Source organism: Hemiscyllium ocellatum, chromosome 35, assembly GCF_020745735.1.
Source record: "Hemiscyllium ocellatum isolate sHemOce1 chromosome 35, sHemOce1.pat.X.cur, whole genome shotgun sequence".
Taxonomy (NCBI): Eukaryota; Metazoa; Chordata; class Chondrichthyes; order Orectolobiformes; family Hemiscylliidae; genus Hemiscyllium; species Hemiscyllium ocellatum.
The window spans coordinates 47,023,140-47,046,950 of NC_083435.1; the positions used below are offsets into that span (position 1 = coordinate 47,023,140).

Sequence of the window (23,811 nt, forward strand, 5' to 3'; positions counted from 1 at the left end):
AAATTGGATTGTGTACAGCTTAAATATAAGTGTGCAGTGGTCTGAGCATGCTGCAGATTGTGTGTAATTCACTGACCAGTTTAAGGAGTACTTATTTCCAATTGCCTGTGCATGTTTTTCCATGTCTGAAAAGCAAAATAAGCAGCAGTTAGCATTCAGAGAAAATTATTAGCCACCTAATTGTCCTATTTTAAAATTAGCATTTATGTAAATAACTTTCATCTAAACTGCAATGAATTGATTTATTAATCTTAATGATTTTATTTCTAAAGGCGAGATAGAGACGATGAGACTCATTTCCAGTCTGGAATGGCAATTGTCGATATTTCACTCCTCAGTGGTTTGGAACCTGAGCTGGTGCAACTTGATCAGGTAGAATGGATTGGAGAGTAAGAAGTCATAGATTTTATTTTGAATGAAGTTTGAGAAATTTAAATCTAGTCAAACAACACCAAAAAAGATTCCGCTTTCACATTAGAAAAGAAGATAAAATCACATTAGGCGATGATGAGTGGATGGGAGATGGGTTAAAGAGAGGAAAGTAATGGGCGATAATAGGTGTTTGAGAAAAAGACCATGGGAAAATTCAGTAGGTGAATGGGCACAGGAGGAGTAGATGAATCAACTTTACCACATGAAGGGAGAGGAACAGAAGTCAAGAATTGTGGATGGAGACTGGGAACAGGAGATTGAGGGGTAAGGAAGAAGAAACAGTTCTGAAAAGGAAGGAAAGAGAATGTTCGCAGGAGGTAATGTCAGCTTGTAGCTTTAGTGATCAGCATGCAAAGTGAGCTCTGCTTTAGAACGTGGAGTGGATGGTCAGGAAAAGCCTTCTCTAAATTTAATCCTGATATTTCATAATTTACTTTCTTGTCGAATTAACATTTGATTTAATGGCTCTGATTTTTACTCCTTTGGCTGAGCTCTTGCATAATATTGTATGAGTTCAGTCCATGAAACACAAATGTGGTTTTGCTGATTACATAAAGGAAATTCACTAAAAGAAATGTTCTGATTGTTTTTCAGCTGAAGAACGGAGTTGACAAATACATCGATCACTATGATTATAAAGATGGAAGGGTCTTACTTTATTTGGAGACGGTAATTCTTGTTCTTAGCATTGATGTTGATATCACGTTCAACCATTTATTAACTGAATCAAATTGGAACAAGCGAATATTAGTGATATTTAGCTGATTAAATCTGTAGAATTAGGATGTTATTCAATTTGAATATCAAACTACAGAAAATTCGCTCAAAATTATATCTCTGTTGCAATGCGATATTTGAACATCCACCTCTATGAGTTGATATTTCAATGTTTGCTACTTATCTGCACTTTTTCCCATTGGGTTACAAGTATTTCCTTTGGTAAATTATGTCTCATTCTTAAGATTTTATCGTCATTATAAGATTTGGGCGGCACGGTGGCACAGTGGTTAGCACTGCTGCCTCACAGCGCCTGTAGACCTGGGTTCAATTCCCGACTCAGGCGACTGACTGTGTGGAGTTTGCACGTTCTCCCCGTGTCTGCGTGGGTTTCCTCCGGGTGCTTCGGTTTCCTCCCACAGTCACAAAGATGTGCGGGTCAGGTGAATTGGCCAAGCTAAATTGCCCGTAGTGTTAGGTTAGGGGTATGGGTGGGTTGCGCTTCGGCGGGTCGGTGTGGACTTGTTGGGCCGAAGGGCCTGTTTCCACACTGTAAGTCTAATCTAATTTATGAATTTTAGCAAAATCTCTCTGGTTATGTAGCAGGCAAATTATTTCATTATCCTTTGGTTCCCATCTATCTTGACAGTGAAAACGGCTTTCTCCTATTTTTGGTTCAGTTCTTTCATGGGATGTCAGCATAACTAACAAAACCAGCATTTTTATTCATTCCTTATTGGTGATCAGCAGTGTTTTATACTGGGATAATTTCAGAGGGCACTTGAAAGTTGTACCCATTGCTTTGGGCCTGGATTAACATCTAGTCCACATTTATTTAGAACAATAGATTATCTCCCCAAAACGACATTAATGAAGCCTGGGACTTTGTACAACATTCAATCAATATTACAGATTTATGAATTGCATTTAAATTCCACCAGTTCCTCTGGATTTGAACCCATGCTGTCAGAACATTTCTGTGGGCCTCTGGATTTCTAGTTCAGTCATATTATCACATCACCCCCACTATTTCCCTGGCTGTATCAATTGAGGGGGTCAGTTTGCTCAGTTGGTCAGGGAGATGGTTTGCAATACAGATCAATGCAACAATTCCTGCACTGTCTGAGATTACCACAAAGGTCTCTCTTTCTCAATTTCTCCCTTTGTCTGAGGAGTGTGAACCTTCAGTTTAAGCCATTAATGGGTGGCACAGTACTCCGGGTACCTGGGTTGGATTCCAACCTTGGGCACCTGTCTGCACCGAATTTGCACATTTTCCCTGTATCTGCATGTATCCTCCTCACAGTCGAAAGATGTGCAGGTTAATTGGATTAGCCATGGTAAATTGGAATTATGGGGATAGCATGTGATGCAGAGAAGGTTGGTGCAGACCTGATGGGCCAAATGGCCTCTATCTGCATTGTAAGGATTCTATGATGATTTGATGTTGATTTAATTATGTGATTTCAATTATCTCCATTCAACCCTTTTTCTCAAAACCACTTCACACTCACAGTAACAACACTCCTTCCTTTTCCCCAAGTATGCTGTACATTTTCCAGATTCTCATGGTGATATAATCTAATGTTCTCTCAGCAGGTCCTAAACATTGTGTATCGCGACTTAATGAAAAGAACAATTTCCAACAGAGCATTTGGGTTTTGTTTTCCAAAGAGATCGATTATTTTTCACATTAACGCTGAGATTTTTGTTCTTGCCCACATGTTTTCATCTGGGATGGGATCATCTCCAAAATGATTCCCTTCAGATCATTTCAACTTCATGCATAATTCCTTATGTTTCTCTTTGCTGTGAAATTTTTTCTTTTCTGATCTGTTTCAGGTCCGCGAGGAGAAAGAATGTGTTGTATTTGCCACCAAACAAATTGTTCCAATGGGTTTAGTGCAGCCGGCATCAGCAACTCTGTATGATTTCTATAACCCAAGTAAGTGACAGCGTCCTTTAGGTTTCATCACCTCACTTTAAGCAGTAGGAGGAGGAGGCGATGTCACCACAGCCTCCTCTCTGCTATGTTTCGAAGAAGACTTCAAGGAATTGCATTCCTACTTTACAGAAATTTATCCTCAGACAGCGTCGTTCCACTGGTCCATTGGCAGGAAACAGTGAAGGTTATTTTTCAGGTTGACATTCTGTAACAAGTGAGGTTTCTGAGAGATCAATGTGAGGATCATAACTGTTACAATATATGTTCTTGACTTGGATGAAGGAAGTGTAGCCAATTTGCAGGTGATGCAAAGGTAGGTGTAAGGCAAGTTGTGAGAGAGATACAAATAGTTTAGAGTGATCTTGAGAGTGAAAGTAATTGAGCAAAATGTGGGAAAGCACATTGCTGTTTATTATAGAAGGGAGAACAAAAGAGCAAAATATTGTTCAAATGGAATAACTGCAGCAAGTTGCAATACAAAGGAACTTGAAGGTATTTGGGCATAAAAACCAGAAGAAAATACACAGATGACAGATAATTAAGAAAGACAGTGGAAAGTTGGCCATTATTTTAAGGGGTTGGAGCCGAAGAGTACTAAAGTAACTCTGCAATTGCACGAGATGCTGGTGAGACCACATCTGGAATATTGTGAACAGTTTTTGTTCCCTTATTTAAGGAAATACGTCATTTAATTGGAGGCAATTCAGGGAATGTTTATTCGAATGACCTCTGTACAGATAGATTGCCTTATAAGGAGAAAGTGAGGACTGCAGATGCTGGAGCACAGAGTCGAAGAGTGTAGTGCTGGAAAAGCGCAGCATGTCAGGCAGCATACGAGGAGCAGGAGAATCGACATTTCGGGCATTGGCCCTTCATCAGTAATGAGGCTTGTGGGTCGGGCTCCTGGTGTGGTCTCCTCTACATCGGGGACACAGGACACCTTCTTGAGGATCATTTCAGAGAATATCTCTGGGACACCAGCACCCACCAACCCCTCCACCCTGTGGCTGAACACTTCAACTCCCCCTCCCACTCCGTCAAGGACATGCAGGTCCTGGGCATCCTCCATTGTCAAACCGTTTCCATCCAACGCCTGGAGGAAGAATGCCTCATATTCTGTCTTGGGACCCTGCAACCACACGGGATCAATGTGGATTTCAACAGCTTCCTCATTTCCCCTCCCCTAACACTATCCCAGTCCCAAGCCTCCAACTCAGCATCACCCTCCAGACCTGTCCATCACTCCCCCCGACCAATCAATTCCCCAGCTACCTTCCCACCCTCCCTCCCATTTATCTCTCAGCCCTGACCCACAAGCCTCATTTCTGTTGAATGGCTTATGCCTGAAACGTCGATTCTCCTGCTCCTCGGATGCTGCCTGGCCTGCTGTGCCTTTCCAGTACCACACTCTCGACACGGATTGTCTTATAAGCAAAGGCTAAACATTGTGGGACTCTACTCACTCGAGTTTAAAAGAATCAGAGGTAATCACTCTGAAACATAGAGTCTGGACAGTGTTGCACCTGTCAGACAGTGTACTTTTATTCTTATATCTAACAAAAAATCTGCAAGACAACTCTTATCAGCAATAAGCGATAATATTTCTTGACTTAATATTGAAGTAACAAAATTCACTACAAACCAATGATTTGCATGATAAATCAAATCAACTATCTTTAACTTATTTCTGGATGATCATCTGCCACCACATTGGATCTTGGCCTTGCCCACTGGTCCCATATGTGCCTTCCCTTCACGGTAGTTAGTCTTGAGATACCGCTCTGAGGGTGGTGTTGCGATGATTCTTATATTTAGAAGTCTTCGTGCCCTTTTGGGAGGGTCTTCGATGTCCACCAACAAATCGATCAGAGCTTGATCACCCTGATCGATGAGACCAAACCAGCAGCTGACAAGTTGATGGCAGAGTGGTCCATGGGCATCCATTCCTAGAGGTGTTAGGAGCATGGAGGTCAGGTACCCTTCCCAAATAAGTGTGTGCGGCTCCCCTACGTCTGGTAAATAACTCATGTTTCTGATTGTCCTGTGGATGGCATTCAGTTCAAATTCAAGTGCATTTTGTACTCTCTGCAACTGCTGAGTCAGTTGTATATTGTCTGTCTGAAGCTGCAGCCTGTCTGGATTCTGCAGCTTGTTTATTTCAATGTCTTTGAGCAGTCATGTTAAGCCACGGCTTGCCTCAGTTTCCCAGCATGCCTCATTTATTGTCCCTTTTATCATAAGTCCATCATTTTGAGTGGCCTATCCAGTCACGACAAGGTAAATGCTGAGAGGCTGTTTTCCCCCACACAAGAGTTTAGGACTACAGGGCATAGACTCCAAAATAAAGCCTCAATTTAAAACTGAGATGAGGAGGATATTTTTTCTTTCAGAGGTTTGTGAGTCTTTGGAACTCCTTACCACAGAGACCTTGTGGCGGCAGAGCCCTAATGCATATGTATGACTGAGGTAGATAAATTCTTGGCAAATAGGCAATTCAAGGATTAAGCTGAAAAGATAAGGAAGGTCAACATGAGGCACTTCAGATCCGTCATTGTCCTATTGGATGGAGGAGCAGGCTCAAGGGACTTCTTTGTGGTCTTAAAACTATGACCTTTGATATCTAATAGGGCAAGAACAATATATACACAGGGACCCACCAGCAGCAAGTTCCTATCCAGGCCACTCATGATCCTGAAATGAAATATATTGCAGTTCCTTCAGGGTCAAAATCATGAAACTCACTCCTTAATGAAACAGAATTGATTGCAGTGTATCAATACAGCAGCACACCCTGACTTTGACAAGGGCAACTTTCTCTTGAGTCAGTGACACCAACATTTGTGGGCGGCACGGTGGCACAGTGGTTAGCACTGCTGCCTCACAGCGCCGGAGACCCGGGTTCAATTCCCGACTCAGGCGACTGACTGTGTGGAGTTTGCACGTTCTCCCCGTGTCAGCGTGGGTTTCCTCCGGGTGCTCCGGTTTCCTCCCACAGTCCAAAGATGTGCGGGTTAGGTGAATTGACCATGCTAAATTGCTCATAGTGTTAGGTAAGGGGTAAATGTAGGGGTATGGGTGGGTTTCGCTTCGGCGGGTCGGTGTGGACTTGTTGGGCCGAAGGGCCTGTTTCCACACTGTAAATCTAATCTAATCTAATCTCGTGAAAGAATTTTAAAAAATGACGTGTTACATTTTTTGAACTCGATGAGAGGCTGCTGGCTAAGTTACTTGATATTCCAAGCAGTTTTGGTGGTCTCTCAAGGCCTGAGACAATCTATATCCCTATCCTGCCCCATCAAAGAATTTGAGATGAACCAATAGGCTGTGGTATGGAGCTAATTCCCGTGGGCTGTGGTATGGAGCTAATTCCCGTGGGTTGTGTTACGGAGCTAATTCCCATGGGTTGTGGTATGGAGCTAATTCCCGTGGGCTGTGGTATGGAGCTAATTCCTGTGGGTTGTGGTATGGAGCTAATTCCCGTGGGTTGTGGTATGGAGCTAATTCCCGTGGGCTGTGGTACGGAGCTAATTCCTGTGGGTTGTGGTATGGAGCTAATTCCAGTGGGCTGTGGTATGGAGCTAATTCCCGTGGGCTGTGGTATGGAGCTAGTTCCAGTGGGTTGTGGTATGGAGCTAATTCCCGTGGGCTGTGGAAACTTGTTGTACTCCAGTATCGGAAGTATAATGTCTTGGCTGCTGTAACAATGCATTGTGGGCATGTGTTTTCTTTCCATTTGATGGATCATTATAAAAAGTCTGCCTTCTCAGGCAAATACAAGGTTCTGCCATGAAGTACTGGAGCATTTTTGATAATTTTCTGTTCAATAACAATGAACCAAGTTGTATTCCAAAAACAGTGTATGAGAACTTAATTAATAGAATTAAAGTGTGTATGTATTGAGAAAGTGATTGGGAGCTGTATCCTGGAACAGCTACAGCCCACGTCCTACAGATAGACTCACAATTTCATGAAGGAGTGAATTCCAAGATTGTCACTCAGGATTCCTACATTTCTGTTGCCCTTGTCCTTCTGAACAGAAGTGGTTGTGCGTTAGAAGGTGCTAACAATGGAGTTTTGGTGAATTCCTGTGCCTGCTATGTCCTGCCCAAGTGCACCACATTATATGTGGCTGGATTGAATTCCATATGCCATGCCTGAGTCAATCTGACCTGCCTGTCTCCATCACCCTGCAATCTATGGCTATCCTCCTTGCTATTTACCATCTCAGAATTCTCGTGTCATTCACAAACTGACTGATTACCCCTATTATTTTTAAGTCTTTATCATTTAGGTATACCACAGCAGTTCAGGCCCCAACCCTGCTCCCTGCAGAGCCTCCCTGGACACAGATTTCCAGTCACAAAACACCTTCTGCTTTCTGTCAACTCAGCCCATTCTTTGTCCAACTTGCCAAATGTCTTTGGATTCCATAGACTTTTTTTCCTTTGCGAACAGTCTCCCATGTAGGACCTTGTCAAAAGCCAAGTAGATTATATCAAATGCATTGCCCTCATCCACACATCTGGTTATCTCTTCATTGAGTCATACAGCACAGAAACGGGCCCATCGGTCCAACACATCCTTGCTGACAGGTATCACAAACTTAACTGGCTCCATTTGCTTACATGGGGTTTGTTCCCTCTCAACCTTTCCTTTATGTGTATCTGTCTAGGTGTCTTAAATATTGTCATTGTATCCACCTGTACTACTGCCACTGACAGCTCAGGTGTCTTTTAAATCTTTCCCCTGTCACATTGAACCTATGCCCGCTAGTTTTAGACTGCTCTACCTTGGTTATTCACCTTATCTATGGCCCTCATGACTGTATAAATCTCAATAAAGTCAACCCTCAGCCTCCAAGGCTGCAGTGAGAAAAGGTCCCAGCCTATCCAGCCATTCAAGTCCTGGCAACTTCCTTGTAATTCTTTTTCTGCCCCCTTTATAGTTTAACAACATTCTTTCCATAGTACGGAGATCAGAATTGTACGCAATATTTCAATCAAATTCTTCATAAATGAACCTTCCTTCACATAATTATGACATTGATTATTCCCTGCCTGTTCAAGTATGGATTAATTACTCCCCTCAGAATTGCTTTTGACAGTTTTCCTACTACTGAAGTTCAACTCAATAGCTTATAGATTCTTGGATTGTCTCTTGCTCCCTTCTTGAATAATGGCTCCACATGGTCTGTCCTTCAATCCTCTGGCATATTTCCTGTGGCCAAAGAGGATTTTAAAATTATTGCCCTGCTACTTCTCCTCTTGCCTCACTTAACATGAGATATACTTCAGTTAGTCCCATAGATGTATACTTTTAAGCCTGCCTGATCATAGAGTCATAGAGATGTACAGCATGGAAACAGGCCCTTCAGTCCAACTCATCCATGCTGACCAGATATCCTAACCTAATCTAGTCCCATTCGCCAGCACTTGGCACATATCCCTCTAAACCCTTCCGATTCATATACCCATCCAGATGCCTTTTAAATATTGTAATTGTACCAGCCTTCACCACATCCTCTGGTGTGAAAACGTTGCCCCTTGGGACCTTTTTATATCTTTTCCCTCTCACCCTGAACCTATGCCCTCTAGTTCTGGACTCCTCCACCCAAGGGAAAAGACCTATTTATCCTATCCATGCCTCTCATGATTTTGTAAACCTCTATAAGGTCACCCCTCAGCCTCTGATGCTCCAGGGAAAACAGCCCCAGCCTGTTAACCTCCTATTGCTCAAATCCTCCAACCCTGACAACATCCTTGTAAATCTTTTCTGAACCCTTTCAAGTTTCACGACATCCTTCTGATAGGAAGGAGACCAGAATTGCACACAATATTCCAAAATTGGTCCAACCAACATCCTGTACAGCTGCAACATGACCTCCCAACTCCTGTACTCAATGCTCTGACCAATAAAGGAAAGCATGCCAAATGCCTTCTTCACTATCCTATCTAACTGCGACTCTACTTTCGAGGAACTATGAACCAGTACTCCAAGGTCTCTTTGTTCAGCAACACTCCCTAGGACCTTACCATTAAGTGTATAAGTCCTGCTCTGATTTTCTTTTTTCAAAATGCAGCACCTTGCATTTATCTAAATTAAACTCCATCTGCCACTTCTCAGCCCATTGGCCTGTGTGATCAAGATCCCGTTGTACTGTGAGGTAGCTTTCTTCATTGTCCAAAAGCTTCCAATTTTGGTGTCATCTGCAAACTTACTGACTATACCTCCTATGGTCACATCCAAATCATTTACATAAATGATGAAAAGTAGTGCATCCAGTCCCGATCCTTGTGGCACTCTACTAGTCACAGGGCTCCAGTCTGAAAAACAACTCTCTGTCTTCTACCTTTGAGCCAGTTCTGTATCCAAATGGCTAGTTCTCCCTGTATTCGATGAGATCTAACCTTGCTAACCGATCTCCCATGATGAACTGTGTTGAATGCCTTCCAGAAATCCAATCTGCACTGTTCTGCCGTCATCAATTCTTTTTGTTACTTCTTCACAAAACTCAATCAGGTTCGTGAGACATGATTTCCCACGCACAAAACAATGCTGATTTCCCTAATCAGTCCTTGCCTTTCCAAATACATATAAATAGCTATCCCTCAGGATTCTCTCCAACAACTTGCTCATCACCGATGTCAGACTCACCAATCTATAGTTCCTGGCTTTTCCTTACCATCCTTCTTAAAGAGTGGCACCACATTAGCCAACATCCAGTCTTCTGGCACCTCACCTGTGACTATCGATGATACAAGTATCTCAGCAAGGGGCCCAGCAATCACTTCTCTAGCTTCCCACAGTGGTCTGTGGTATACCTGACCAGGTCCTGGGGATTTATCTACCTTGATGCTTTTCAAGACATCCAGCACCTCCTCCTTTGTAATATAGACTTTTTTCAAGATGTCACTATCTATTTCCCCACATTCTATATCTACTGTGTCCTTCACAGTAAACATTGATGCAAATAATCCCCCATCTCATGTGGCTCCTTGCATAGGCTGTCTTGCTGATCTTTAAGTGCCCTATTCTCTCCCTAGTTACCCTTTTGTCAACCCTTTGAATTCTCCTTAACCCTATTTGCTGAAGCTACCTCATGTCCCCTTTTTTCCTTCCTGGTTTCCCTCTTAAGTATGCTCATACTGCCTTTATACTCTTCTGAGGATTCACTTGATCTCTCCTGTCTATGCCTGTCATATGCTTCCTTCTTTTTCTTAACCAAAACCTCAATTTCTCAATTCATCCATCTTTCCCTATACCTACCAGCCTTTCCTTTCACCCTAACAGGAATATTCTGTATCTGGACTCTCGTTATCTCATTTTTGGAGGCTTCCAATTTTCCAGCCGTCCATTTACCTGCAAATATCTGCCCCCAGTCAGCTTTTGAAAATTCTTGCCTCATACCAAAATTAGCCTTCCCCTATTTAGAACTTCAACTTTAGATCCAATCTATCCTTTTCCATCACTATTTTAAAACTAATAGAATTATGGTTGCTGGTCCCAAAGTGCTCCCCCACTGACACCTCAGTCACCTGCCCTGCCTCATTTCCCAAGAGTAGGTCAAGTTTTGCACCTTCTCTGGTAGGTACAAATAAATACTGAATCAGAAAATTTTCTTGTACACACTTAATAAATTCCTCTCCATCTAAACCCTTACTACTATGGCAGTCCCAGTCTATATTTAGAACGTTAAAATCTCCTACTATAACCTCCCTATTATTCTTACATGAAACTGAAATCTCCTTCCAAATTTGTATCTCCATTTCCTGTCGACTACTAGGGGGTCTATAATACAATCCCAATAAGGTGACCATCCTTTTTTATTTCTCAGTTCCATCCAAATAACTTATCTGGATGTATTTCCAGGAATATCCTCCCCAAATACAGCTATAATACTATCCCTTACCAAAAATGCCACTCCCCCTCCTCTCTCGCCTCCCTTTCTGTCCTTCCTGTAGCATTTGTATCCTGGAACATTAAGCTGCCAGTCCTGTCCATCCCTGAGCCATGTTTCTGTAATTGCTATGATATCCCAGTCCTGTGTACCTAACCATGCCCTGAGTTCATCTGCCTTCCCTGTTAGCCCTTTTGCATTGAAGTGAATGCAGTTTAGTTGATCTTGTTCTCTGCTTTGTCCCTTCTGCCTTGACTTGCTCCTTTTCCCAATTATACCAGTCACAGATTGATCTCTTTCCTCACTATCACTCTTCTCTCTGGTGATGCTAACTTAAGAACATAAGAAATAGGAGCAGGGTTGGCCATCTGGCCCTTCGAGCGTGCTCCATCGATCTTTAAGTACATCATAGCCCAACTCCCTGACTACCATAACAAACTTCTCTCTCACTACTGAACAACTTACACAAAGTGTTCATTTCGCATAACAATGGACTCTGGCTGCTCGCACACTTAATTCTGCTGCCTTAATAAGCCCTATCCTTTCCCTAGTTCTCCTTTTTATTCTTAATAATTAATTACAAAATCTTAGAATTTATCTATATTTTACCTGCTGTACTTCATGTATGTCACTGTTTTGCTCTCCTGATTTCCTTTCAAAGTTTCCCTTTGTACATTCGATATTCCTCTTGCGTTTCTGTTGTTTGTAGTCCTTGGTAAATGCCGTCAGCCTCCCTTTTTTCTAGATATCTGATTCTGTATATCCTTTAATACCCACAGTTCACAAGACTTGTTAGCTTTGACATTACTGGAACATGTTGACACTGCACTAATTCTAATTCCTTCTTGAGTCTGTCCCATTGTTCTGACAGACATTGACTTGAAATTATAGACTGTCAGCCAACTGTGGGCGAATTGTACTTGGTTTTATTAACCTGAGCCTTCCTCCAAATTAGACTGTTGTTTCCAGGCCCGTTTCTACCCTTTTCTATCGCTATCTTGAATCCACGTTTTCTGCAAAATGCTCCCCCCACTGTTAATTTGAATATTTGCCTGACTCCATTAACCAAAAATAAGACCACTGCTGTCCCTGCATCCTTACGGCCTTACACAGTCAGATGTTAAAAGCTCTCCTGGATGTATTTTCAGCATTCTGCATTGTCTGAATAGTTCACAACTTGACTACCTCTGTTAGTGTTGGAAACGTTCAAGTCCCGTCCATTTGCTACCCTCTGCGTTTTAAGCTTCTCTGTAATGTTCCTGCATATTTGCCCTACAATTTCACTTGGGCTGTTTGGGTACTAGAATCCAGCCTCAGCAATTTGCTTGTTCCTTTTGATTTTTGTATTCTACCCATGTGGATTTATTTGAGGAGACTTCATAGCTATCATTCCTCCTTAATGCTTCAGTAACTTCCTTGATCAATACAAAAACTCTTTATTTTTTCACCTTTCCCTGTCTCACCTGAAGATCCGATATGCTGGGCTACTGAGTTACCAATCCTGCCTCTCTTTGGTTCAATTGAATCTGTTAATTATTATAAAATGTGTAGGACATTCTTGAGAAAGAAACCAAGAAGGCAAAGAGGGGATATAGGATAATATTGACTGGCAATCCAAGGAGATCTTACACATATATAAAAGTAAGGGAGTAACCAGAGATAGGGTAAGACACCTTGAAATTCAAGGAGTTCACCTTTTTGTTGAATCCCAGGAGATGAGAGAGATACTAAATGAATACTTCACACCAGACTTGCAAAGGAGAAATAAATGAATGCTGGAGAATGGGAGGATTTTTTTTATTTTAAAAACACCTCACATTGCAGAAGAGGAAGTTGGAGGTCTTAGAGAATATAAATTTGTTAAATCTCAGGGACCCAATCTAATGGAACATAGTGGACAGTAAGGGAGGAAATTGCGAGACCCCTTGCAGAAATATTGCATCATCTATAACTAGAGTGAGGTGCCTAATGGCCTAAGGGTGGCTAACATTGTATCTTTGTTTCAGAAAAAGTTGGAAGGAGAAACTGGAAAGCTATAATCTGTGAGTCTGACTTGGGTTGTGGGTAAATCATTGGAGTTGATTTCAAAGGATAGGATTAATGGACATTTAGAGAGGCAAAATTTCGATTAGGAACAGTCAGCATGGTTTTGTGAGGAAAATCACATCTCACAAACTTGATTGAGGTTTTTGAGGAAGTTATCAAAAACACTGATGACGGCAGGGATGTAGACATTGATTACTTAGGCTTTAGTAAAGCCTTTGACATGGTAGACAAATTGGTAAATTTAGGTCACATGGGATTGAGGGTGAGCTTGCCAATTGGATCCATAATTGGCTGAATGGAAGGAGACAGAGAATAATGGTGGAGTGTTTATTTTTGGACTGGAGGCCTGTTACCTGCAGTGTTCCACAGGGACCAGATCTGGGTTCTCTTGTTTGTAAATTTAGATGATTTTGATGAGAATATGTAAGACATGGTGAGTAAGTTTGCAAACGACAATAAAATTGGTTTCATTGTAGACAGTAGAGAAGATTTTCTAAGATGATGAAGGTATCTTGATGAAATGGGTCATTGGGTTGAAAAATAGCAGATGAAGTTCAATCTGGATAAATGCGAGATGCTGCATTTTGGTACAACAGGTAGTGGTAGGACTTATACAATTAATGGTCAGTCGTTAAGTAGTGTTATAGAGGAGAGGGACCTACAGGTCTTTGATGTTTGCGTCACATATAGACAAGATGCTTAAAAGGGCATTTAGCATATTTGCCTTCATTGCTCAGTCCTTCGAGTATGGGACTTGTGAGATCATGTTGTACAAGACATTGGTTTGGTCTCTTCTGGAATACTGTGACAAATTCTGTTCGCTCAGTTAAAGGAAGGACATTATTACGCTGGAGAGGGTTCAGAAAATATTCATCAAACGCTGAAAGTTTGAGTTACAAAGAAATTAGATTGGCTGAGACTTTTTTCACTCGAGTGCAGGAGGTTGAGAGGCGACCTTGTAGAAATTTATAAAATAATGAGTGGTCAAAATAGAATTAACGGGACATGTCTTTTCCTGAGGATTGGTGAGTCCAATACTAGCAAGCACATTTTTAAATTGATGGAAGACAGATTTGAAAAAAAGACACCCTCTTTTTTTCCTAGAGGGTGGTTTGTGTGTGGAATGAACTTCCTGAGGAAATGATGGATGTGAGCATAATTACAACATTTAAAAGATATTTGGATAAGTACAAAAAGGTTTGGAGGGATATAGATCAGGAGCAGGCGGGTGGGATTAATTTAGTTTGGGATTGAACTCGGCATGGACTGGTGGGACTGAAGGGTCTGTTTCAGTGCTGGATGGCTCTACAATTCTGTCTTTATGATAGCAATGACATTGTGTCCCCATGTTTTAACTTGTGCCTTGTTCATCAGACTCCTTACATTATAATAAATACTATCGAATAATGCTAAACACTCTTGCACCTTAACTGAGTCGAAATGTGCGGTGCTAGAAAGCACAGCAGGTCAGGCAGCATTCTAGGAGCAGGAGAGTTGACGTTTCAGGCATAAGCCCTTTGTCAGGAAAGTGGAGGGGGAAGGGGGATGAAAGATAAATAGGAGGGCGGGGTTGGCACTGGGGAGGATGGTAGCTGGGAAGGCAATAGGTGGATGCACATCGTAGGTAATCGTGATAGGTCGGTGGGATGGGTGGAATGGGCAGGTGGGAAGGTGCAGAGTTGGAGGGTTGGATCTCGGGTGAGGGATCATTTGGAAACTGGTGAAGTTCATGTTGAAGCCGTATGATTGAAGGGACACAAGGTGGAAAATAAGGCATTCTTCCTTCGATTTGCGGGTATCTTTGATTTGGCAGTGGAGGAGGCCCAGGACTTGCATAACCTTGGGGGAGTTGAGAGAGGGGAGTTAAAGTGACTGGCTAGAGGGCAGTGGGGTTGTGTGGTATGTGTGCCCCAGAGATGTTCCCTGAAATGCTCTGTGAGTTGGCATTCTATCTCCTCGATGTAGAAGAGACTAAATTGAGAGCAACAAATGCAGCAGACGAGGTGGATGGATGTGCAGGAAAATAAAGCCCACTGTCTCCCACAGCTACCTTGACTACATAACCTCCCATCCCCATTCCTGCAAAAATGTGATCCCTTATTCCCAATTCCTCCACCTCCATGTATATGCTCCTAGAAGGAGCAGCAGGTCAGGCAGCATCCAAGGAACAGGAAATTTGATGTTTCGGGCCAGAGCCTGATTCCTGATGAAGGGCTTTAGCCCGAAATGTCGAATTTCCTGTTCCTTGGATGCTGCCTGACCTGCTGCGCTTTAACCAGCAACACATTTTCAGCTCTGATCTCCAGCATCTGCAGACCTCACTTTTTACTCCTAGAAGGAGCAGTTCCACTCCTGGACATCCCAAATGTCCTCCTTTTTCAAGGACCTCAGTTTCCCTTCCCACATGATCAAAATAGCCCTCCAGGGTATCTCTTGCATTTGAGTAAAAAGTGAGGTCTGCAGATGCTGGAGATCAGAGCCGAAAATGTGTTGCTGGTTAAAGCACAGCAGGTCAGGCAGCATCCAAGGAACAGGAAATTCGACGTTTCAGGCCAGAGCCTGACTCCTGATGAAGGGCTCTGGCCCGAAACGTCGAATTTCCTGTTCCTTGGATGCTGCCTGACCTGCTGTGCTTCTATCTCTTGCATTTCCCATACTTCCGCTCTTGAACCCACCCCATCCAAATTGTAACAATGATAAAATGTCCCAGTCCTGACCTTCAAACCCACAAATCTCTGGATACAGCTTATTATCCTCTGCCATTTCTGCCACCAACACTCAGACCACACTACCAGAGATATATTTTCTTCCCCATCCCTATCAGCATTCCACAGAGACCATTACCTCGTCAGGTCCACGCCTGCCCGCCTCCCCCCCCACCCCCCCAAACCAGCCACCATCCACTCCCAGCACCTTCCCTTGCTGCCGCAAGATGCATAAAATCTGCACCCACACCCTCCCCCTCACCTCTATCCAAGGCCATAAAGGATTATTTCAAATTTAGCAGAGATTTTCGTGCACATCCACCCACCTCATCTACTGCATCCATTGCTCTCAATGTGGTCTCCTCTACATCAGTGAGACAGAACGTCAACTCATGGAGCAGTTCGGGGAACATCTCTGGGATGCACACACCAAATGACCCCACCGCCCTGTGGTCAACCACTTTCAATCCCCCTCCAACTCCCCCAAGGACATGCAATTCCTGACCTGCTGCGCTTTTCCAGCAACACACTCTTGACCTGATCTCCATCATCTGCTGTCCTCACTTTCTCCGAGTTGCACTTTAAGTGGCCAATAATTTTTATGCCTTCTGGACGCCTTTGTTGTCTGTTCTAACTTTGGCATTTCATTTCTCCTTGTTGAGTCTTTGTCTAGATTCTATCCCCCATCATAAGATCATATATATTTGAGCAATAGTCAAATTTTTTTTACTACTTTTTAAGACCATAAGACCATAAGACATAGGAGTGGAAATAAGGCCATTCATCCCATCGAGTCCACTCTGCCATTCAATCATGGCTGATGGGTATTTCAACTCCACTTACCAGCGTTCTCCCCGTAGCCCTTAATTCCTTGTGACATCAAGAATCTATCATCCTCTGCCTTGAAGACATTTAGCGTCCCAGCCTCCACAGCACTCTGTGGCAATGAATTCCACAGGCCCACCACTCTCTGGCTGAAGAAATGTCTCAGCATTTCTGTTCTGAATTGACCCCCTCTAATTCTAAGGCTGTGTCCATGGGTCCTAGTCTCCTCACCTAACGGAAACAATTTCCTAGCGTCCATCCTTTCGAAGCCATGTATTTTAAGCTTAAATATTACGGGGTCAACTATTACATGGATACTATTTTTCAGGGGCTGAAATTCATGCCTGTCAAAAATTCAGACTGTATCAGTAACAGAAGCCCAACTGATGTCTAAATAAATAAAGGGGGAAAAAAACCCAAATTATAGGAATTCTGAAAACCTGGAGAAGAACACAACAGCCAGTGGGCTGGAAGAGCGGGAGCGAAACAGAACAACCACCTGGAATACTGGAGCGGAAGTGATGGTCGGCACACTGACTCACTGTCTGTGAGGAACTAGGGCCAACATTTACACAAGATATGTGGAAAGTCCCAGGGTATTTGGCCGAAACTAAGTGAGTTGACCTTTACATGAGATTGACTATTACTCAAGTATATACGGTAGTTTAAACTCCGTCAGATCGAGCAAACCTCCCTGCAAGAAATTTGGCCCCATTCCAGTCCAGAATGGTGCTAATGTCCCATCAATCTAAAGGTCTCTTTCCCGTACCTTCTCTCCAGTCATGCCTTCACCTTGGCTAACCTACTTCAATACTCACTCACATGTGGCACTCAACATAATCCAAAGATTGCTACTCTTCGAGTTCTATTCTTCAATCTATTTCCTGATTCCATAAATTGTACGAGCAGGATTTCTTCCTTTTATCTACCTCAATTATTGGTACCAATATGTACCATGATCTCTTTTAATTTGTCCCTCTCCCTTCAGAATAACCTTCAAGTGTTGAGTGACATCCTTGACCCTGGCATATATCATGCCAGAAATTCGTTATTGGCCTCAGAAATGCCTGTCTGTTCCCTTCTCAGTGGAAACCCTGTGTATTGATGTTCCTCTTCTTCCCTCTTGTTCATTGTACAATATGGTAGGTTCCTGCTGAGGTTCTCTGTACAGTCATATCCACCATATGCAAAACAGATATCTGCTGGAAAGGGGATGGCCACAGAGGATTCCTGCATAGCCTGCTTTCCTCAACTGTGTCTCATGGTTATCCATGTCCTATCAGCTTGATCATTCTTCACCTGGGTTGTAACCGCCTCACTGAATGTGCAATCTCATTTCTGTCTTAAAGTTTTTAACTTTCTTTCTGGTTTGAGCATCTTTTGTTATTTTTACACTTGACATTGGCGGTTTACATTGATAGATGGAAGAACTGTATGACTCTCCATCTTGAGCTGCCTGAGGAAGTGGTGGATTCTGGATTAGTGGTGCTGGAAGTGCACAGCAGTTCAGGCAGCATCCAAGGAGCAGTAAAATCAACGTTTCAGGCAAAAATCCTTTATCAGGAATAAAGGCAGAGAGCCTGAAGCGTGGAGAGATAAGCTAGAGGAGGGTGGGGGTGGGGAGAAAGTAGCATAGAGTACGATAGGTGAGTGGGGGAGGGGATGAAGGTGATGGGTCAGGGAGGAGATGGTGGAGTAGATCGGTGGAAAAGGAGATAGGCAGGTAGGACAGGTCCGGACAAGTCATGGGGACATTGCTGAGCTGGAAGTTTGGAACTAGGGTGAGGCGTGGGAAGGGGAAATGAGGAAACTGTTGAAGTCTACATTGATGAATAAGAAGGGTTTGGAGGGATATGGGCTGGGTGCTAGCAGGTGAAACTAATTGGGTTGGGATATCTGGTCGGCATGGCCGGGTTGGACCAAAGGGTCTGTTTCCATGCTGTACATCTCTATGACTCTCAAACTCTAATATTACGTTTTGGATCTTTAGGTATAAAATGCACTGTGGCATACAATGCACCTGAAATGAATGCTATGATCTCCAAGATCTGCAACAGTGAAGTTTGCGTTTGTGCTGAAGGTACGTTCTATGTACAATATTAGGCTGCAACAGTAAGTTATTCATTAGATTAAATCATCCTTTCCTTTTCTCTGCCTGTGTTTAATTTGAGAAGACCATGAAGGCCATGTAGTTGGCATCCTTGCAGTAATCCTGCAGTGCAGGCACATGTGCTGAAAGGACCAGGAGCTTCAGCCCATGAAAGGTTCATCGATGAAGTTGCTTCAGAATGTTAGCTTAGATGATATGACTAACACTATTCTGTTCTGTATTCTAGTTGTGTGAGACGTGCGGTTTGATAAATTGATAAGGAAGAAACATGCATATGTTCTCTCTGTGAACATATAAAAATGCACTCAGGGTTTGGTAGTAAGGTAGTAGCATGCAGGTGACAAAATCTTAATAAAAGACCATTGTCTCCGACATTATAATTCATTATATTTACACAATGAAGTGAATCTATTTAAAATAAAATGTATAAATTCAGTTAATTTGAACTGTTCACGTCTTTTTTTCTTTTAATACAGAACAGTACAGCAGCCCTCGATTTTGATTTGATCTTTTATTTTACTCCCAAAACTAACCACAGACCCTTCATTTTACTCTCATCCATGTGTCTGTCCAAGGGTCGCTTACATGTCCCTACTACCACCGTTGCGAAAGTGAGGACTGCAGATGCTGGAGATTAGAGTCAAGAGTGTGGTGCTGGAAAAGCGCAGCAGGTCAGGCATATCCGAGGAGCAGGAGAATCAACACTTTGGGCAAAAGCCCTTCATCAGGAACTTCCCTGATGAAGAACTTTTGCCTGAAATGTTCATTTTCCTGCTCCTCGGATGTGACCTGACCTGCTGTGCTTTTCCAGCACCACACTCTCAACTCTACTACCACCAATGGCAGTGCATGGCACACACCCACCTCTCTCTGTGTAAAGAACTGACCTCTGACATCTCCCCAAAACCTTTGACCGAAACCTTAAAATTGTGCCCTTTGTGACAGCCATTTCTGCCCTGGGAAAATGTCTCTGACTATTCACTCTATCGATGCCTGTCATCACCTTGTACACCTCTGTCAAGTTGCCTCTCACCCTTCTTCGGTCTAAAGAGAGAAGCCACAGCTTCCTCAATCTTTCTTCATTAGACACACCTTCCAGTCCAGGTAGCTTCCTGGTTAATCTCCTCTGCACTGTATCTGAAGCTTGCACATCCTTCCTTTAATAAGGTGACCAAAATTGAACACAATCTTCCAGATGTTGTCTAACCAGGGCTCTTATAGAGTTGCATCATAACCTCGCAGCTCTTAAACTCTATCCCTCTGCTAATGAAAACCAACAGACCATTCGCCTTCTTAACAACCCTATCAACTTGGGTCCCAACTTTGAAGGATCTTTGGATATGGACTCCAAAGTCCCTCTGTTACTCCAAACTGCCAAGAATCCTGCCTTTAACCCTGTATTCTGCATTTGAATTCAACCTTCCAAAGTGAATCGCTTCACACTTTTCCAGGTTGAACTCCATCTGCCACTTATCACTCAGTTCTAGATCCTGTCAACGTCCCGTTGCAAACTACAACAGCCCCCCACTACTCCACCAACCTTCATGTCATTGGAAAACTTACTAACCCACCCTTCCACTTCCTCATCCAAGTCAATTATAAAAATAAGAAAGAGTAGAGGTCCGAGAACAGATCCCTGAGGAACACAACTAGTCACTGAGCTGCAGGCTGATATATAGTTGACAGTAATGCAATATCAGTAGGTTATCAATACTTATGCCCATCTCTCATATTTCCAAATACGTAGAAATGGCACTAGAGTATGTGTAAAGTTATCAGCATTTATCCAATTATCACCTCCTTTTTTCTCTCTCTCTCTCTTTTTCTGCCTGTTTCTATGTTGATTCTTTCTAACCTACCACACTAACAATCAACCTGTTAATACTGATCCGTCAACACTGGAACTGTATTCAATTTTTCAACCATTGTCATAATTAATCCATATTTTCAGTAATTGTAGCATTTCATTCATGCTGCAAATGTGTTGCTGGTCAAAGCACAGCAGGTTAGGCAGCATCTCAGGAATAGAGAATTCGACGTTTCGAGCATAAGCCCTTCATCAGGAATAAGAGAGAGAGAGCCAAGCAGGCTGAGATAAAAGGTAGGGAGGAGGGACTAGGGGGAGGGGCGATGGAGGTGGGATAGGTGGAAGGAGGTCAAGGTGAGGGTGATAGGCCGGAGTGGGGTGGGGGCGGAGAGGTCAGGAAGAGGATTGCAGGTTAGGAGGGCGGTGCTGAGTTGAGGGAACCGACTGAGACAAGGTGGGGGGAGGGGAAATGAGGAAGCTGGAGAAATCTGAATTCATACCTTGTGGTTGGAGGGTTCCCAGGCGGAAGATGAGGCGCTCCTCCTCCAGCCATCGTGTAGTTGTGTTCTGCCGGTGGAGGAGTCCAAGGACCTGCATGTCCTCGGTGGAGTGGGAGGGGGAGTTAAAGTGTTGAGCCACGGGGTGATTGGGTTGGTTGGTTCGGGTGGCCCAGAGGTGTTCTCTGAAGCGTTCCGCCATTACATCCAAGAAACATACAATGGTCCATCTGTCTGGATTGTTAGAAATGTTTGTGCATCTGTTTGTAACCATTGTCACATTATTCATTGTGAGTTAAATTGTTTGTCTTTAACACATTGCGTAACAGGTTCCTGTCCTCAACTTAAACACGTCTTGTCCACTGAGGTGAGTGGATCAGCTCGGGTAGAATTCGCCTGCTACAGTCCAATTGTGGATTACGGTATGTAATGCTTATCACAAAGCTCTCTTGTCTCCTGCTAGTAAAGGAACAATGATAAGCTCAACTTTCTGACAGTGAGGTTCTGACAGGGACTCAGGTTCGATTTAGCCTCAGACGGCTGTTCGTATGGGGTTTGCACATTATCCCTGTGTCTGCTTGGGTTTCCTCTGGGTGCTCCGGTTTCCTCCCACAGTCCAAAGATATGCAGGCAAGGTGAATTGGCCATGCTAAGTTGCCCATAGTGCTCACGGAAGTGTAGGTTAGGGGCATTATTCAGGGGAAATGTAAAGTAATACCATAGGATTGCGAGTCAGGGTGAGATACTCTTTGGAGAATTGGTGTGGACTTGTTGGGCCAAATGGCCTGTTTGCACACTGTCAGGATTCAATGAATCAGCAGTATCTTTTTCTTTCTCCCATGAGTTGGTGTACATTTAGTTTGATATTAAAGGTGCATTTGGGGGGAATGCGTGAGAGTAAATGAGGAGGAAGTCACATATGATATTCTCATGCATTGGCCACAGTATTGGTTGAATTTTCTGAAATCGTCCAGAGCCATGTTTCAACAACAGAGAGGTTGACATGGAAAGGAAACGTTACATTGGCTGACTTGGTGGGGAGGAGGTGGTTGAGTGATGTGACAGAGCTCAGGATTAGTGTTCACCTTCCAGCCAAATGTGAGAGGATGCATTTTGGAAGTTAGACAGTTAATGACAGAACGGTTAGGAGTATTGATATGCAGAGGATTCTGGGTGTCCATGTCCAAAGATCACTGAAGGTGGCTGTGCAGGTAAATAAGGTTGCAAAAAGGATTCATGGCATACATTCCTTCATTGCAAGGGCCATTGAGTATAGACACGTTATGCTGAAGTTTTATCAAACTTTAGTTGAGCCACACTTGAAATATTGCATACAGTTCTGGTCACCACATGATGTGGATGCTTTGAAGAGGGAACAGAAAAGGTTTACAGAGGATACAGAAAATGATGTTCCTTGGTATGGGGGATATTAGATGGGATGAAAGGTTGAATAGACCGGGTTTGTTTTCATTGGAATGCAGGAAGCTAAGGGACGACCTGACAGAAGTTTGTAAGATTGTGAATGCCATGGAGAGAGTGAAACATATCAGGTTTCTTTTCCCACAGTGGAGAGGTCAATTACAAGGGGACACTGATTCTAGGTGTGAGGGGGGAATGTTGAAAAGTGATGTGTGAGGGAAGGCTTTCACACAAGGAGCGATGAGTGTCTGGAGTACATTGTCAGAGGAGATGGTGGAAGCAGATACAACAGTATTCAAGAACCACCTGGACGAATACATGATAGACAGGGTGTAGAGGGATCTGGATATTGTAAGTGAAGACAGTTTTTACATGGAAGGGCCGAAGGGTCTGTTCCTTGTTCTTTGTTGTCTTCTGTAGCTAGGGGTCAAATAACACTCCATGAGGAAAATCTGGAATTCCAGATAAATCCAGTTGGCATACATGATGCATTGCCTCCTGTCTCCAAAGCAGTTGCAAATAGCCATCAAACATCCCAGGAAACCCACCCCAACGACTGCTATAAAATGGCAATATTCTTGACACTATACTTTTTCCCTTGGAAACTGATAAATCTGAGAACCCGAATGGGGGAAAGAAAAATCACGCCATGAAATTACAGAAAAGTCAGCAAGTTATTGGCAGCGGAATACATTTTGTTTTGTTTACGTTTCGTCTTTGTTGGTGCTGACTCTAAATAACAGGTAATCCAAACCATTCTCCATTTCAAAGCCACAAAGTGAGGTTTGCTTAGCATATTTTTGATACTACAAGAGAGGAAGTGTGTGTGTACATTACATTTTTAAGTAAAGTTGATTAGTGTTGGTATGTTTAATAAATGTATTCAGTTTTAACTAATGCAGTTTGTTGGCAATAGAAAGTTTCATTACCTAACAGAAAGAACAACAGAAATGCTGCTTTAATCTCCAAAGAGTTCAATGTGGGAAGTCCAGTCAGTATATTGTGTCTTGGAGAACTACAGGTGCAGGAAGGATTCTCAATAATGGCAGCTTGAGGTCCATGTTTAATGTATTGAGCAGGAGCTGGTACCAGTTGATGCACTTGTGAACAATGAGGTAAACTGGTGTAAAAACATCACACTATCGCAGTGAAACAATGAGGTAAACCTAAGTGGATGCCTGTATTTACAGCTCATCTATGTAGGGAAGTTTAAAGAGGTCTTTGAGAAGAAAATTACTTGAATCAAAAGTTATCCAGATAGTTGAGAATTCTATTTTGTATTTGCCTTCCTTAGGCAAGGGCCAAGTGTTATCGCACAGAGGCCAGCCAACCAAATCAAATGAGCTTTCCTATCCTGTATTCATTTCTCACAGTAAAATCAAAATACTCAATGACCCTCCAAATTCACCCC

The 23,811-nt window shown here is 42.9% G+C and overlaps 1 protein-coding gene across 1 annotated transcript in view; it reads left to right on the plus strand.

Moving 5' to 3' along the window:
• Window positions 1-23,811, plus strand: part of LOC132832662 (complement C4-like) — a 230,046-nt gene that overhangs the window by 191,212 nt on the left and 15,023 nt on the right. The window contains exons 34-38 of the mRNA XM_060850740.1: window positions 273-372; window positions 1,027-1,101; window positions 2,992-3,094; window positions 18,558-18,647; window positions 21,311-21,403. Coding sequence (XP_060706723.1) covers window positions 273-372; window positions 1,027-1,101; window positions 2,992-3,094; window positions 18,558-18,647; window positions 21,311-21,403 — 461 coding nt within the window. The remainder of the gene's footprint in view (window positions 1-272; window positions 373-1,026; window positions 1,102-2,991; window positions 3,095-18,557; window positions 18,648-21,310; window positions 21,404-23,811) is intronic.